The sequence below is a fragment of the Triticum dicoccoides genome, chromosome 6A (assembly GCF_002162155.2).
Source record: "Triticum dicoccoides isolate Atlit2015 ecotype Zavitan chromosome 6A, WEW_v2.0, whole genome shotgun sequence".
Taxonomy (NCBI): domain Eukaryota; kingdom Viridiplantae; phylum Streptophyta; class Magnoliopsida; order Poales; family Poaceae; genus Triticum; species Triticum dicoccoides.
In genome coordinates, this window is record NC_041390.1 from 185,256,269 (window position 1) to 185,274,211 (window position 17,943).

General features: G+C 55.3%; 1 protein-coding gene across 1 annotated transcript; it reads right to left on the reverse strand.

Annotated features, from left to right (window-relative positions):
- Positions 1 to 257: 257 nt before the first annotated feature.
- On the reverse strand, positions 258 to 6,292 carry LOC119319267 (histone H2A-like). Its single transcript, XM_037593754.1, has 2 exons — positions 5,813 to 6,292; positions 258 to 476 (listed from the first exon to the last, which is right to left on the reverse strand). Exons 1-2 carry the CDS (start codon positions 6,224 to 6,226, stop codon positions 420 to 422), a joined length of 471 nt encoding a protein of 156 aa, XP_037449651.1. The 5' UTR covers positions 6,227 to 6,292; the 3' UTR covers positions 258 to 419.
- Between the last annotated feature and the right edge of the window lie 11,651 nt (positions 6,293 to 17,943).

Below are 17,943 nucleotides of genomic sequence, written 5' to 3' on the forward strand. Positions count from 1 at the left end.
CTTGGGCGCCAAACTCCATGAGCGCCCAATTTGGACAAGAATTTAATTATGACAAACCTTTAATTTTTTGATAAGTGTTTTCAGCTTTTGAAAATGGGGCGGGAAATACAACCGCCAAATATTTCAAACATGCGCCAAGGAACCTGCCTTCCGCCATTTTTTTCACAACCTTTGCAATTACTGCCCAAGCCTCTGGTTGAAATTCAAAAGGACATGAATCTCAAAGATGCAAATCTAAGCAAAGGAATAGAGAGTGCAGGCAAAAGGAACACAATTGTTTATGCAACGCATTGTTTCATGTAAGTCACAGATGAGAAGATACAGCGACACACCCAGACCAACAACAACCGTCTACTTTGAAGCACACCCATCGATCCATCCCAGCTACATACAACAATTTAAGCAAGGCGACGCGCCTCCTACGCCTTCTTGGGGGACTTGGTGGTCTTCTTCGGCGACTTGGACTCCTTGGTTGCCTTCTGTAAGACAATAAGTTTTGGGGAATCAGCACAACCCTCTAGGGGTGGCTTATCTCATTATATATAATGGTTGTGTTACAATATGTACCATATACGTACATAGGTACAGAAGCTATACATAGTCTAACACCCTCCCTCAATCTTAGCCACTTTCTAAAGAACTGAGAAGGGTAAGATTGCGCCTACAAGCCTCAAACTGTGGCAGCGGTAAAGGCTTAGTGAAGATGTCTGCAAGTTGATCCTTAGATGAGATAAACTTGATCTGGAGTTGCTTCTGTGATACACGTTCCCGTACAAAGTGATGGTCAACTTCAATGTGTTTCATTCGGACATGAAATACTGGATTTGCAGAAAGGTATGTAGCACCGATGTTATCACACCAAAGAATAGGAGGCTGTGGTTGAGACAAACCCAACTCCTGAAGCAAAGACTGCACCCAAATAATCTCTGCAGTAGCATTAGCCACAGCCTTGTACTCAGCTTCAGTACTGCTACGTGACACAGTAGCCTGTTTCTGAGCACTCCAGGCGATCAAATTAGAGCCAAAGAATACTGCATAACCCCCCGTGGATCGCCTGTCATCTGGGCTACCAGCCCAATCTGCATCAGAGAAGGCCGAAAGGACCCGAGAGGAAGTCAGCCGAATATGCATACCAAATGTCAGGGTGAACTGAACATAACGAAGAATGCGTTTAACAGCAGCCCAATGAGTATCTCTGGGAGCCTGAAGATACTGACAAACCCTGTTAACAGCATAAGAGATATCTGGTCTCGTGATCGTCAAGTACTGAAGTCCACCAACAATGCTCCTGTACTCTGTGGCATCCGCAGGAGACAAAAGCTCACCATCAACAGCTGTTATCTTGTCGGTAGACGACATGGTGGTGGTGGTCGGTTTGCACTTCAGCATGCCAGCTCTCTGTAACAACTCCAAGGAGTACTTCTTCTGCGTAAGGACAAGACCAGTAGCACGAGAAATGATCTCAACTCCAAGAAAGTAGTGAAGCTTCCCAAGATCTTTGACCGCAAAATCAGCACCAAGAGAGCAGACAAGAGCATCAGCAGCATACTGAGAAGAGCTGACAAGGATAATATCATCGACATATACCAAAAGATACATAGTGACTTCTGGCTTCTGTAGAAGAAATAACGAAGTGTCAGCAGTAGACGGCACAAACCCATGAGCACGAAGGGTAGAGGCAAGGCGGGCATGCCAGGCACGAGGAGCTTGCTTCAAACCATATAGTGCTTTGGAAAGACGACAGATATAGTCAGGACGATCAGGATCAGAGAAACCAGGCGGCTGTTTCATATAAACCTCTTCCTCCAAAAATCCATGTAGAAAAGCATTCTGCACATCAAGTTGACGAAGTGACCAACCACGAGAAACAGCAATGGAGAGAAGAAGCCGAATAGTGGTAGGCTTGATGACAGGACTGAAGGTGTCCTCATAGTCAAGACCATGACGCTGCCGAAAACCGCGAGCAACAAGTCGCGCTTTGTAACGCTCAATAGATCCATCCGAATGCTTCTTCACTTTGAATACCCATTTTGAGTCAATAACATTTACCCGTGGTGGTGGAGGAACGAGAGTCCATGTCTTGTTACGAAGAAGAGCATGAAACTCCTGCTCCATAGCCTCTCGCCAATGTGGAATGCGCAGGGCAGCCTGATATGAGCGAGGCTCAGAAGATGGATCCGCAACAGCAGCAGCCAAACAAGCAGCCAACCAAGCAACCGTACCATCCTTATGTTCCTTAGGTTTGAAAATGCCACTGCGACTGCGTGTATGTGGTCGGGACACAGGAACCACCGAGGTCGACGGAGCAGCCTGCAACGGGCTGGAGGATGGCGACGTTGACGAGTCAGCCGGTGACGAGGAGCCAGTCACGGTAGCCTCGGACTCGGTTGGCGAAGAAGGCCGACCCACTGGCGAAACCGGCAGAGCAGACGAAGCAGCTGGCGACTCCGGCATCACAGACCGGGCCGATGGCGAGCTCGGCATAGTGGGCCGTGGCGCGGCCGGTGTCGCGGGCCGATCCGCTGATGAAGGCGACGTGAGGACCCGAGCCGCGGGCGAAGACGGCGTGACGGGCCGAGCCGCAGGCGAAGACGGCGTGACGGGCCGAGCCGCGGGCGACTCGGCGGCCGCTGGCGAAACGGACCGAGCAGTGGAGATGCTCGGCGCGACGGGCTCATCGGGTGACCATGCATGGGCACGCGAATCGATGCCATGCAACATAGGGCGATCGACGTGCCCACCAGAAGACGACGATGATGATGGTGAATCCTCCAACAGCTCCAAACGAGCTCCACGTCCGGTTCCTGCACCATGGTTAGGTAACAGCAAAGGAGAGTATGCAACATCATCAAATTGGTCAGAAGCAACAGAGGATGAATGCAGGGATGGTGGTTCGACAGTGGACACATGAAGGTTGGCAAAGGGAAAAACATGCTCATCAAACACGACGTCCCGAGATATATAGACACGATTAGTGGGAACATGAAGACATTTGTAACCTTTATGAAGAGAGCTATAGCCAAGAAAAACACACTTCTTAGAACGAAACTCAAGCTTGCGCTTGTTATATGGACGAAGATGCGGCCAGCAAGCACACCCAAATACCTTGCGAAAGGTATAATCAGGTTGTTCATTAAGGAGAACCTCAATGGGAGTCTTCATGTTTAAAACACGAGTAGGAGTACGGTTGATGAGAAAGCATGCAGTGGTGAAAGCATCACTCCAAAACCGAAACGGAACAGATGCATGGGCCAAAAGAGTAAGACCAGCTTCAACAATATGACGATGCTTACGTTCGACTGAATCATTCTGCTGATGTGTATGTGGACATGCTAAACGATGAGCTATCCCAAGCGACTGAAAGAAAGAGTTGAGGTTGCGATACTCGCCCCCCCAGTCTGACTGGACATGAACAATTTTGTGCTTGAGAAGACGTTCAACATGTTTTTGAAACTGAACAAAAATATCAAACACATCAGATTTGCGTTTAATAAGGTAAAGCCAGGTAAAGCGACTATAAGCATCAACGAAACTGATATAGTAATTATGACCACTGACAGAAGTCTGAGCAGGACCCCATACATCTGAAAACACAAGTTCTAAAGGATGTTTCACCTCACGACTGGACTCCAAAAAAGGAAGTTGATGACTCTTCCCCTGCTGACAAGCATCACACACTGCTACATCTTTATGACTAGACAAACTAGGAAGTTCATGACGACGCAAAATATGACGGACAATAGGTGTGGCCGGGTGACCAAGACGAGCGGTGTGGCCGGGTGACCAAGACGAGCATGCCACTGTGACGGAGAGACCCGAACTCCACTGAAAACACGAGCGACACCAGGATGCTCCAGACGGTAGAGGCCCTGGCACAACCGCCCACTAAGAAGAATGTCCCTCGTGCCCTGATCCTTAATAAAAAGATCAAAAGGGTGAAATTCACAAAGCACATTATTATCACGTGTGAGTTTAGGAACTGAAAGAAGATTACGGGTCACAGATGGAACTCGAAGAACATTGCGAAGCTGAAGACTCCTATTGGCATGTCTAGTGAGAAGAGATGCTTGACCAATATGAGAGATGTGCATACCTGCTCCATTGGCGGTGTGGATCTTGTCGGAGCCATGATAGGGTTCACGAGTGTGAAGCTTCCCCATCTCGCTGGTTAGATGCTCTGTCGCCCCAGAGTCCATGTACCAGTGTGGATCGATGGAGTAGGACTGAGTGTGTCCCTGTTGCTTCTGTGGCGCAGGACGATCAGCCATGGCGACCTGACGGGCATTGTTGCGTGTATCTTTGCCGTCATTGCCAAGACCAAGGAAGCTTCGCTGGAAGCGCTTATGACACTTGGAGGCCCAGTGCCCATCGTGGCCACAAAGGTGACACACACGTGGACCGCCAGCCCCCGGTAAGGTCGCAGTAGGTGGGGGGGCCGAGGCGGGCGACGGTGGCAGCCCCAAGGGAGACCGGGGTGATGAAGAAGAGCGGCCACCCTTGGTGGCGGCGTTGGCCGAGAGGGAGCCAATGCCCCTGGTGCGGCGAGTCTCGACCCGTTGCTCAGTGAGAAGGAGCCGAGAGAAAACCTCGTGTGCTAGCATGGGTGTCGAGTTGCCTCGCTCGTTGATGATCTCGACTAAGGCATCATACTCCTCATCAAGACCATTGACAATAAACGAGTTGAACTCGGAGTCAGTGAGGGGCTGTCCAATGGAGGCCAATGTGTCGGCGAGGCCCTTGACCTTGTTGTAGAATTCAGTGGCAGTGGAGTCAAGCTTCTGACACTCTCCAAGCTGACGACGGAGTGCAGAGACACGAGCCTGGGATTGCGCTGCAAAGGTGCGCTCAAGGATGGTCCAGGCCTCATGAGACGTCTTCGCGAAGACAACAAGGCCGGCAACTACCGGCGAGAGCGACCCCTGGATGGAGGAGAGGTTCGCCTGGTCCTGCCCCGTCCAGACGCGATGGGCCGGATTGTAGACCGGACCGTGCACGCTGTCTACCAGCGCGGGTCGGCAGGGAAGCGATCCGTCGACGTAGCCTAGCAGGTAGTGACTCCCCAAGAGCGGGAGAACCTGCGCACGCCAGAAGATGTAGTTGTTGGCGGAGAGCTTGATGGTGATGAGATGACTGAAGTGAAACGGCGGCGGCGAAGACAATCCCATAGAGGAGGCTGCCTGGGGTGCAAACACCATGGAGGCAGCCGGAGGCACCGAAGCCGATGCGGGAGGAGGCGGGACCGCAGCCAGGGCGGGCGCTGCAAAGCTCGCGGCCGGTGCGGACGCCGCAAGGCCCGCGGCTGGGGCGGACGCCGCCAACCCCGCCAGCGGGGCAGTGTGATCCGCTTGCGGCAGGAGCGGCGGGACGATGCCTGCGGAGTCCGCAGCGGACGGCGGCACCGCGGTGTGGACCACGAGGTCACGCCCAAGCGAGGGCGCCAGGGGCGTGGAGAAGACGGAGCCGATGCTCCTTGTCCCGATCGGAGCCGGAACAGAGACGGCATCGAGCGGGAGGTTGAGCAGAGCCGCAAGAGAGGCCGGGAGGAAGCCCGCAGCAGTGGAACCGGTGGTGGCGGTGCTCGACATGGCGGCGGCGCGATCGGTGGCGCGGCGGCGGCGGCTGCGGCGGCGGTGCGGGTATTAGGGTTTAGAAGCGGAAGCAATCGTAACCTAGCGTGATACCATGTAAGACAATAAGTTTTGGGGAACCAGCACAACCCTCTAGGGGTGGCTTATCTCATTATATATAATGGTTGTGTTACAATATGTACCATATACGTACATAGGTACAGAAGCTATACATAGTCTAACACATTCTCGACCATCTTCTTGGGGAGCAGCACCGGGTTGATCTTGGGGACCACGCCGCCATGCGCAATGGTGACGCCGGCGAGCAGCTTGCCGAGCTCCTCGTCGTTCCTGACGGCGAGCAGCAGGTGGCAGGGGATGATGATGCGGCTCTTCTTGTTGTCCTTGGCGGTGTTGCCCGCGAGCTCCAGCAGCTCGGCGGCGAGGTACTCGAGGACGGACGCGAGGTAGACAGGGGCGCCGGTGCCGACGCGCTGGGCGTAGCGGCCCTTCTTGAGGTAGCGCCCGATGCGGCTGACGGGGAACTGGAGCCCGGCCTTGACGGACCGCGACACGGACTTCTTCCTGGGGCCGCCCGCCTTGCACCCAGCTGCACCCTTCTTCGTCTTCCCTGTGGTCATGGTGGCTGAGGCGTCCATGGCAAACTGCTGCACTGGAAGGGAAAGGATTCGGGAAGTGGGGAGATGAGATGTGGCGATTGGAGATTGCGGAGTGTGCTGATGACCGGGAAGAGGAGGAGGGGAGTATTTAAACTGGAAAGGAAGAAGCGGCGGTGGGCCCCAGGATTCGCGTGAGTGTGCAATGGGCGGCTGGATCATAACTTAATGGACGGCTGCGATTTCAGATTTCCGGTGTGTCGAACTCATACGAGCAGGTTTTTTTTAAATATAATGGTCATTATTTTTATTTTTATTTTGCAGGGGAGTTTAGAGCTTTATTCAACCATTTTTTCTCGAATATGCACGAGTGTGCGTGTCATATATTTAAGGGGGGAAAGGGAAAGACTCCCTCCATGTTCAAAATGTTACAAGAATATTTACAGGTGGCTCATAGCCACTCCACAGCATACTACAGTCTACTACTCGACACTACCCCACGTTGCGAGGCCATCAAAAAATGCCTCAACTTCCCCTCTTAGTAGCCCTGCCTGTTTCCATGCTCGGGCCTCTCACTGCTTCGTAGCACCTATCCCGTAGGTGGCGTTGCTCCATCGAAGACCATGGCATTGCGGTGCGTCCACGGCTCCCATAAGACAAGGATGCAAATTGGCCTTGCTAACTTCTTATGTTGTCCACTTTATTCTTGTCGAATGCACCACTCGGGTAGTGTCTCATTTGTTGTAGGGGTTCTGTCCGATTGCCCCATAGTCAGGCATACCCTTGCCCAAACCTCCCGTGTGAACACACACCCAATTATGATGTGGGTCATGGCTTCATCGTGTTGGTTGCATAGTGGGCATGAACTCTGGTGAGGAAGTCCCCTGCGTGCTAGTCGGTCAAAGGTCCAACATCTATTCTTGATGGCCAGCAAACAAAGAAACGTTTCTGCAGTGGCGCCCTGGACTTCCAGGTGAAATCTGCCGTAGGCGCGACCTGGAGACCGGAGAACTTGGCCGCGTAAACAGATCGCGCCAAGAACATGCCATCCTTCTCCCATGCCCACTTGATACTATCCTGCGTGGCAAGCTGGAGGTCAATCACATCCACTCGTTTAGATCCAGGAATTGCCGAATCATGGTTGTCGTAAGTTCTGGCCCAATGTCTAGAGCCCAAGTGTGATCCACCAGAGCTTCAACGACCGTGCGAGTTGATCTAGTTTGCCTTGCCACCGTTGTGCATAGTAGGGGTGCTAGCTCCTCCACTCGGTATCCGTCGAGCCATCTATCTTCCTAGAAGAGCGCTATCTCACCATTCCCCATGGTGATTGTAGTTGCTGCGCGAAAAAGTGCCATCGATTCTGTCAGCACGGCCATCTCACCGACATGGCAGTGTTCAACCATCGCAGATTCGCTATTCTGAGACCACCCGCCCACTTTGGGCGGCAAACAAAGTCTCATGCCACAACGCAGTTTTCGCCCCTGGCCTCCATCTTGCCACACCACAGGAAACCTCGACATATCTTCGTCAATGCCGTCATAGTTCTTGGAGGTATCTGAAGTGCCATCATCGCATGGATCGGAAGTGCGCACAGTACTGAGAGGATAAGTATGAGCCGACCAATCTTGGGCAAGGTAGCCGCCTTCTAGTTGGGTAGACGACTAGCAAATTGTTCCACCAGATACTGAAACTGTGCAGCGGTGGCCTTCCTGATTCTGAGTGGAAGGCCTAGGTACTTGCATGGGAAAGATGCACTTGTGCATGCTAGTGTGCGGCAAACCAAGTCCAACTCCACGCGTGAGCACCTAATGGGTAGTGTCGCGCTTTGGGATAGATTTACCATGAGGCCCGAGGCTGCCCCGAAGAGTGTCAGGATCTCCCGATAGGCCCTTTGTAGGAGATATGACCTAGAGGCAATAATAAATGATATTATTTATCTCCGAGTTCATAATTATGTTTATGTTCCATGCTATAACTGCAATGATTCTCGAGTCTGCAATATCCACGAGGCTCGGAGGAAGACTCATATGCACGTGTGGAATAATAAACGGTAAGAAGTATTCCTAGTCTGGCCTCTAAGACTAGCTCAAGTATTGCATGATGGTTCTGTTTTCCTGATCATGGGCATGTCTATGCCAGCAATTTTGAGGGCACAATGTTAAGAGAACATTTGTGTTGAATCGACCCGGATTGATGTTATGCTATGAGATTCATTCGTCACAAATTAATGGTACATAACACAGAGATGGTTAATGTTTGCATGATTCCTTAGACCATGAGAGTATTGAGTTTCTTCATGCTTGCTTCATGAACTTTGGGGTTTGTTAAACGTCATCCGTAAATGGGTGGCTATTACGGCGGCTTACGGGTTCATGGAAAAGTATGTCAAGTAACTTGATAGCTCAAGATTGGGATTTGCTCCTCCGACGATGGAGAGATATTCTCGGGCCCTCTCGGTGTTACGGTATCCATAATCGTCTGGCCAGACACCTTGTGATTTGATCACTGGGATGCCGGAACACGGAAACGAGAAAAGAGAACAAAACCGGTAACGAGGTAACTTGCATGGTGGACAAATTGTTCGTCCACGGGGATGCAACAAATCTCACCTCGGGTGTTTGTGACATATCGTGAAGCAACAGGAATAGCTCACTGCAACTGGAGGTTCACTCGAATATTCATTCGTGTGGGTATAGGGGTCAATATGGGTGTCCACGGCTCCAATGTTGATCATTGATCGGAAGGGGTTCTGGGTCATGTTTATACTTCACCGAACCTATAGGGTCACACACTTAAGGGTCATCTATCTGCTGAATACTAGACAGGGAGTCTGAGAGAAAATCACCGAAAAGTTTCAGACAGCGGAAAAGTTACGTAGAGAGAGGTCACCGGATGAGTTTCGGTGAAACCGAAAAAGTTGTTTCGGGGTATGCCATTAAGTCAAAATGGTTTCGGCACATGCCTGATATTTCTTGGAGGGTGCCAGAATCATTCTGGAAACTTTTTGGAATTTTCAGAAATAAAAACCAGAAATGTTCCGGAGCTGCAGGAACCGGTTCAGATGCTTTTCGCAGATGAAAATCACTAAACTGGAATTGTTCCAGAACGCGTTGAAAATTATTATGGTGGGTACTGGAAATGTTCTAAGCCCACATAAATATTCTCAGTTCGATCAGACGCTGAAAATTGTCGTCGTGAATAGTGAAAATCAGCTTTATGGAAAGCCACCTTTTGGGGCTTTGCTCCAAAAGATCTTGGGGATGACATGGATGGATAGGAGCCATTTTTTGGGCCCCTCATGGGGGTGTGGCCGGCCACATGGGGTATCCCCCCTTGGGGACCCTCTTGTTCCTTGGTTTCACTCCTAGGTCCTTGTGGAAGGACTTCATTCATGTGCATTTTGGGTTTTTGTGTGAAACTACCCTACCCCTTGGGATTTCCTATAAATAGAGGTGGAGGGGCAGCCCTCCACACTCATCCCTTGCTCTCATACACATGCCATGCATTATCTGGCTTCTTCTCTCCCTCCCACGAAAAGAGTTTCGTAGAGCCGTAAGGCTGTCTGGGTTCCGGCAGGAACTAGTTCTGGACGGCGAAGCCCTGCCGGATAGATGACACTATATGTGTGCAACTCTGTAGAGAGATCATAGTTTCGGTCTTAGTTTGTGAGTGCCTCCCGAAGGGCTGTCCGTGTGACCGTCCGAGTTCCGAAGGTCCTCCCGAAGGGCTGCCCCGAGTGACCGTTCGAGTTTCGAAGGTCCTCCCGAAGGGCTGTCCGCGACACCGTCCGGGGGGCTGTTCGACCGCCTCCCGGAGGGCTGTCTGAGGAGCAGATGAGGGTATACATCCTCGTGGTTGGGAGGTTGTAAATCCTAGCTGCGGGGATCTGCACCACCAATCGTCATCGACTCTACTTCCCGCTGCGCTACGAGTCGGTAACTAAAAAGATCAAACCATGTATGCAGTCTCCATAGTGGTCCTGGGCTGGTGTGTAGGTCGGAAATTTTTTGTTTTCTGCTGCGTTACCCTACACCCTTATCTCTTGGTCATTAGGCTTGAAGAAGACCATTACATCATCGGCGAACATATATACTTGTTGGTGGACACCGACTCGGGCCAGAGGTGCGAAGATGCCCCTATCAGTGGCCTTCTTGAACAGGGACTAAAGCGGCTCCATGCACAAGATAAAGAGCATAGGGGAAATCGGATCGCCCTGCAGAAGACCGCATGCATTATATATTGTAGCCCCTGGTACTCTGTTCACCATGATCTTTGTAGTCGAGGTGGCAAGTAGTCCACAGATCCATGTGATCCACTTTCTCCCAAAACCCATCCGTGTCATCACCTCCAAAAGGAAAGGCCACTTAACCGTCTCAGAATCCTTTGAAATGTCGAGCTTGAGAAGCACCATTGGATCCATGAGCGCATGTAACCTTCGTGCTGTGCATTGGATGAGCATGAAGTTGTCGTGCAGAGAACGGCCCCTGACGAAAGAACTTTGGTGATTACCCACCAGGAATGGCAGCTCGTCCACCAATCTTGTGGCAAGTACTGTGTCGAAAATCTTTGTCGCGCCATGGATTAGGCTCACCGATCGGTAGTCTTTCAGATCAACAACACCCTCTTTCTTTGGCAGCAGGGTTACCACAGCTCTATTGATGGCTGCCAACCCTCTTGTGTCTCCGTGGAGGAAATGATCCATCGCCCTCATGAAGTCAACTTTGATGATCGGCCAGCAAGTTGCGTAGAACCGCCCCGTGAAGCCGTCCGGTCCCGGTGCCTTTTCAAGCGGCATCGATTTGATAACCTTCTCCACTTCCTCCGGCGAGAAAGGCGTCTCCAGGTGTGTCAAGTCTCTTGTCGACAGATCCAAGCTGTCCAAATCAATGGCCTGCATCCGTGGCTGGGACGAGCCCAAGGTGCTCGAGAAGTGGGCGTCCACTGCTTTGGCAATATTCTCTTGGCCGATGAAGATCTCGCCGTTGTGGCGCAAGGTGAGAATGGCATTCTTAAGCTGCCTGCGGCATGCATGGCGATAGAAAAACGTGGTATTGGCGCCCCCTCCTTGAGGTTAAGCATGTGGGATCGTTGCCAAGTAATCGCCCTTTCGAGAGAGCTCAAACCCAACAGCTTCTTCTTAAGCACCTTGTGTAGCCAATGCTCGTTGTCAGAGAGAGTTCGAGAGTCTGCTGTCGCGTCCAGCCGGTATATGATGTCGTGAGCGATGAGAATTTGCATCTTGATGTTACCTATCCATCTTTCACTCCACCGCTGAAGCTTCTTTGTTGTAGCCCGTAGGTTGCAATCTAGCACTTTGAATGGGTTCCCCGACGATGGAACCGAGTGCCATGCTTCCACTACGGTGTCCATGAACCCCTCTGCTTTCGGCCAAAACGATTCGAAGAGAAACCACCTTCCCATATGGAAAGCCGCGTCTGGGTCAAGTAGGAGCGGGCAGTGGTCAGATACCGCGGAGCCTAGTACCGCAAGCAAGAACGATGGGAGCAAGTCCTCCCATGAGTTCATAGTGAACACATGATCGATCTTTTCCAATGTGGGGAGTCTCCTTTCATTGCTCCACGTGTACTGCCTCCCAAGTAGGTATAGCTCTTTGAGTTCCAGCCGATTTAGCTTAGCTCTAAATCATGCGATCATCCGGCAGTTGATTAGCTCATTGTTCTTGTCCTCCGGGTTTGCAAGCAGGTTGAAGTCACCCGCCAGCATCCACGGTTCGGCATGCAGGTCTCGAATCTCCTCTAGTTCGAAAATGAAAGCTACCTTGTCAGCATCCGACTATGGTCCGTAGACGCCCGTAAGCCACCAAACCGGGGCTCCATGCGGCTGCACTAACGCCATCGGGGTGTTCGTAGTGGTGTGCGGGCTAGACATCAAGACTACCGTATCATCCCATGCAATGAGGATTCCACCTCGGGTGCCCACAGCTGACAAGTAAAAGTAGTTCTCAAATCTATTACCAAGGCACTGCCTAATCAAGTCAAGGGATACAACTTCCACTTGTGTTTCCTGGAAACATACGATCCTAGGGTTAGAGGCCGCCACAACTTGAAAGATTGTACTCTCCATGCCGGCGAGTTTAGTCCACAAACATTCCACACTAGGATCTTTGGTGGTTGTGCAGCCATAGAGAAGGCCCCACAAAGCCATGTGTTGGTAGGGACCGAATCACTCCACGGCAGCCATCTCCACTACGGGTAGGATGGACGGGTCCCATCCAAACAGGGCAAGAATGGCTGCCACCTAACCCTCCGCCAATGGCCTGGAAAACAGCTCCGTGTAGGCCTCTAGTGCTTCATCGCTGATGATCTCTGCCTCGTTCGCCAGGCACAACTTTCTGATGATCACCTGCTTTTTGCTTAGAAGCTTTGGATCCCCTGGCCGGGTCCCCGGGCTAGGTGGACACTTCTATGGGGTGTGGTGTTTGGGACCGGTCTCCTCTATCTTGGCCTGCGCATGGTGGCTGGTGGTGCTTTGTCCGCCGGCTGCGGCAGGATTGGGGTTAGCGCGCGTCGTAGCTTCGCATAGAGTTGGTCTAGTTGGGAGCCACCAGACTGAGCTCTCGTGTTTGTATGAGCAGGGGCGTCTTCTGGGTCATTCCAGGCAAGGGTGTTGTGGTCAGAGAGACTAACACAAACCCAATCCTGAGATTGCATGCGCGCCCCTGCGTCTACGTGAGCAGTGCTCTCCTCCTGCATGGGCGCTAGGCCCCACACTGTCGGGTGGTAGGTGCAACATATGCCAACGGATGGCTTATCATTGTGGGAGCCAGTAAGACGTCGCCGGTGCCTGGAAACGGGATAAGGCGAAGACATGCACGCCGGCGAATCTTACCCAGCTTTGGGGCTCTCCGTGGAGATAACACCCCTACTGCTACTCTGCGGGGTCTCCGCATGATCACTAGATGGATAAGTACCTACACAATGCTCCTTGAGTTGTTCGATGGGAGGAGGAAAAAGGGCATGGCTAGCCTGCTTCTTCTCCTTGTGTGGTGTCTAGGACTAGCAGGGGGTCGAACCCTTTGCATGGGTGCCCCGGGGGGTTTATATAGGCCTACCCCCCGGGGGTACAATGGTAATCCGACTGGGCGCGGGGCCCAGCCGTCTGTGACTGTGCTCGCCGGCTTCTGCGCCGGCTGCTGCGGCCCGCCGAGTGGTGGGTCCCGCCGGCTGCCGCCCCCTTGGTCGACAGGCAGGCCCCACTGTCCAGGACCTGGTCGGCGGCTGATCACTGTGGCTTCATCTTGGTGACGTGGGCTTCGTCGTGGTAGGCACGGCTACAGTGCCGCCGCCCGTCGGGCGATCGCTGTAGCCTCATCGCGTCTTGTCTCCTTAATGGGGCGTCTCCTTCGACGGAGGTGGCAAGCCGGCTGTGGGGAGCCGGCTTTGTCTTGGGCCGACTGGGGGAGGCGTGGCCGCCTTCGGGTGTCTCTCTGCCCGAAGGGGCCCACCATCTGTGGGCCGCGCTGGCGGCCCGTCGTGGGTGACACCAGGGTCAACATGGCGACAGTGCCGCGCCGGACGGGTCATGCCCACTCCGTACGGTGCACTGTGCCAGGCGTGCTCCGGGATTCGGGGATGGCAGGCTCCACTGTAGCCACGCCCCGTCACATCGCCGCTGGGTGGATGCAAACTTTGAGGGTACGGTCTCGACCACTTTATGGGAGCCGGCTTCTTGGAGTCGGCCTTCTCGCGGCCGGCTTCCCGAAGTCGGCCCTCCCATGGCTTTCTTCATGAGAGCTAAAGTCGGGCTGCCTTCCGAAAGCCGGCCTGGATGACAGCCAGCAAGGGGAAGGCGGCCCCATGTCTTGGGTTCTTGAGAGCCGGACGGGCTCGTAATTTTTTCAGAAGGGCCAGGGGAAGCCGGCTAGGCTACCCATGGCTATTTACTCCGACAGTAGTCCCCGAAGTTGATCGAGCTTCGAGGCGGACAAAGGGACGAGAAGCTTGGTCAGCTTCCCATCCTGAAGAGCCGGCTTTACGGGTGTATGCCGATTTCGGGGAGCCCTGCGTCTGGCAGGCGGGAAGGTGGTCGACCCGCGTGCTGACCGTGGGCCCTCCCGCGGGCCACGTGGCAGCGAGACCCTGCCAGCGCACGCGCACGACGGGACGCCGCCGCAGGCCCGGGCCCGCCACTCCTAGGCCTCGGCCCGAACACTGATCTTCTATGGCCCAGGTGGACCGCTCACCTTCTCGTGGCGATTTTATTTCGCTGTTAAGGCGCAATAAGCGCGGGACGTGGGGGAGTGGGCACGATCGATCCCCACGTTTCCCCACGCCGCGCCTCCTCGGCTCCGCCACGCGAGCCTATAAGTAGGGGGAGGAGGGGGAGCGACAGAGGTTCGCACGCTCTCTCTCGCTCCGCCCCTTCTCGTCCTCATTTCTTCCTCTCGTTGCCGCCGCAGCCTCCCATCTAGGCACCGCCGCAACCTCCCGTCTCAGCGCCGCCGCGCCTCCACATCGTCTTGCTCCCATGGCGCTGTCGAGCTCGTGGGATGGCTCCAACGTCCATGAGGATCATGTTGAGTTCCTCCTCCAGACACGGCGCCTGCCCGACGCCAACCTTGTGCGGGTCCTCCTGGCGCCAGAGACGAAGGTCTCGCCGGCGCCGGTGGAGGGCGAGCGGGTCATCTTCCGCTCGCACTTCCTGCGCGGCTTCGGCCTTCCGGCGAGCGGATTCCTGTGCTCCTTCCTCGAGTTCTACAATCTTCAGCCGCATCATCTCACGCCCAACGCAGTGATGCTGCTGTCGGCCTTCGTCTCTCTCTGCGAAGGTTTCTTGGGGCTGCTCCCCACGCTGGAGCTCTGGGGGGAATTCTTCCAGAGCAAACTCGGCACCGTCGTCGCTAGTGTGCCCGCCCCCTGCGGGGCCTTCATCGCCATGAGGAGGGCGGGCGAGAACAATCCGTTCCCGCCCATCCCCCTGATCCAGTCGGTGAAGATCTGGCAGAAGTCGTACTTCTACGTGAAGAACGTCGCCCAGCAAGGAGACCACGTCAACCTGCCGGCTTACGTAGCCGGCCCGCCGGCTGGGAGGCAGCCCTCATGGAGTTTCCGGTCCCGGTCACTGTCTCAGGCCGGGAACGCCGCCGTCTCCCGGCTGCGGGTGATGATCCAGTCGGAAAACCTGAGCGGGGCCGACTTGGTGGCCGCCTTCGTGGAGCGCCGGATATCTCCTCTCCAAAGCCGGCCCCACATGATGTGCCAGATGAGTGGCCGTTTCGACCCAAGCCGGCTGAGCACCAGGGAGATGCCTCATGCGGAGGTATCATACATGGTAAATTATATCTCGATTTGCAAGCTCGCCGAGGACTGGCGATACGGCAAGGTGCCGTATTCTCACGCCAACCCTCCGCCCGTGGTAAGCTTTCCTCTCTTTCTTCTTTCTGTTGTTAGCTGGCTTTATGATGGCCGGCTTCTGATCGGTCGGTTCTTCTTAGCAGAACCCCCTTCTTCCGCCGACGACTGGGGCAGCAGGGATAGAGCGCGAGTACGCCCCCGACCGCACGGCGGACGACGTCGACGACCCGGATTTGGGGGCGGCCTCCATGGAAGACGCTGTCGTGGGGGACGACGCCGAGCCCGGAGGCACAAGGCTCACCGCCAGCTTCGAGGACTGGCCGGATGACGCCGAAGCCGAAGTCACCCCGCGTCGCCAGCCGGCGGCCGACCATCAAGGTGCGGGCTCGTCCACCGTGCCGGCTGCCAGCGGCGGCACGCAGAAGCGTCGGGCCATGTCAATCCTCTTCGGCAGTCGGCCGAAGAAGTCCAAAGCCTCCACCGCGGCGACCAAGCGAGACGAGGCGGCCGTGAAAGCGGCCCGCTTCCGCAAGGCGGTGAAGCAACCTCAGGCGGTCTCAGCGTAAGTCGTCGACTACCTTGTCGCATGCTCTTCATCATTCTCTTCTTGTTCGAGCATTCTTCTTAACTTTTTCCCGCTTGCTGGACAGGGCGCCGCTTTCCCTTGAGCGGGGTCCGGGCGGCTCCGTAGTTGGGCCGACTGGAGGTTCTTCAAGCTCCCGCCGCGTGGACCCCCGCGCCGACCTCAGGGAGGCCACAGAGCGGAACGCCCGTGAGGCGCGGGAGGAGCGCGAGGCGGCGGAAAAAGCGGCCGCCCAGGCGGCGAGGGAGCAGGCCGACGCGGCAGCCAAGGCCCAGGCGAAGGCGGCGGCCGCGGAGACGGAGGCGGAGGGCTCGCGCAACCAGCCTCTACTGCTCGCCATTCCCCTCCGAGTCGTGGCCCCTGACACCCCATTGCCCTTGGCGGAGGAAATCGTCCAAGACCCGCCGCTGATGGAGAGGGGGGAGGACCCCGTGGCCTTCGCGAGAAGAGCGCCGCCAGCAGCGCCAACCGCAGTGGGCCAAGGCGACCAATCGTCAGCGGCGCCAGTGGAGCCGGCCGGGGGTGAACCGGAGGACAGAGCCGGCCTCAAGGTGCAGCCGGTGACGCGCCGGCGCGCAGGGGGAGGCGCCGCTCCGCCGGAGTCGCGCCGAGTCGTGGGCGCCGGTCAGTCGGCGGAGGCTCTGGAGATGGCCAGCACCGCCACGTCCGAGTGGACTCCCAGCGGGGGGGACCGGCGAGCTGAACATGGCGGCTCAAGAGGTCCAAAGCCGGCTTCAAGCTCAGGCCGCCCTGCTGCAGCAGTACACCCAGGAGTTCCTGTCGACGCGGGCTGCCATCCAGGTGAGTCTTTCATTCTTGGCCGCTTTGATCTCTTGATTTCTTCCGTGGGGGCGCGTCAGCGCACCCACTGGGTGTAGTCCCCGAGATTCGGGCCGACTGCTGCGTAGTCGGGTCGAATCTTTCTTGACGACTACCTTATTTTGCTTCCTGTCTGTATCTTCCAGGAATATCATAACTCCCGTGCTGCCGCCTTCAACTCCCAGGCTCGGGAGTTGGGTCGGAGGACCGACGACCTGGCCAACAGCCGAAGTAAGTGCTTGATTTTGTCTGTCTCCTGTGGGGACACGTCAGCGCACCCACTGTGTGTAGTCCCCGAGATTCGGGCCGACTACTGAGCAGTCAGGTCGGATCTTCCTTGATGACTTTTTCCTTATTGGTTTTTCTTTCTTTTCGTGCTTTCAGGGGCCAACGCCGACTTGAGGAAGGAGCTCGGCGAAGCGCAGGCCGCTCTTCATACCAAGGATGTCGAGTACGCTGCCTTGGTCCAGGAGCGTGACCGCTTGACCAAGAAGCTGGCTGACCAAGAGAAGAGCCACAAGGTGGCCCTGCAGAAAGCGCAAGATAGCGAGGCCACCCTGAAGGCAGAGTTTGAGACCGAGGCGGCGAGCTGGGCTGAGACCCGGTGAGCACTGGATGAAGGCTTCGGCCGCATCGAGGACTTGATCAACGGTAAGCCGCCTTCCTCGCTCCTCTCCTGCCCCTTGGCGCCTGGTTTTTGGCCTGACTCGTGCTGCTGCCTGTTTCTTGTGCAGACTACTTTCCCGGCTACTCCGCCTTCGCCGCCCAAAGCATCGAGGCCCATCACGAGGCGTGCCGCCAGGCGGGGGCCAACATCGCGCCAGACGTGAACCGGACTTTTGAGGAGCAGCTCTTGGCTGTCCAGGCGCGGTTGCAGCCAGCTCATCGGATGCTTCGCCGGCTCCAACATGCTGGGGCGCAAGTGTTGGCCGCCCTCTGGCCCGGCGAGACGATTCCCCGCACCCCAAGCCGGACGGCCGACTGGCTAGAGGTCGCAGTCGGTCGCTTTGAAGCTTGGAAGGCGTCGGCGGCCCGTCTTGGAG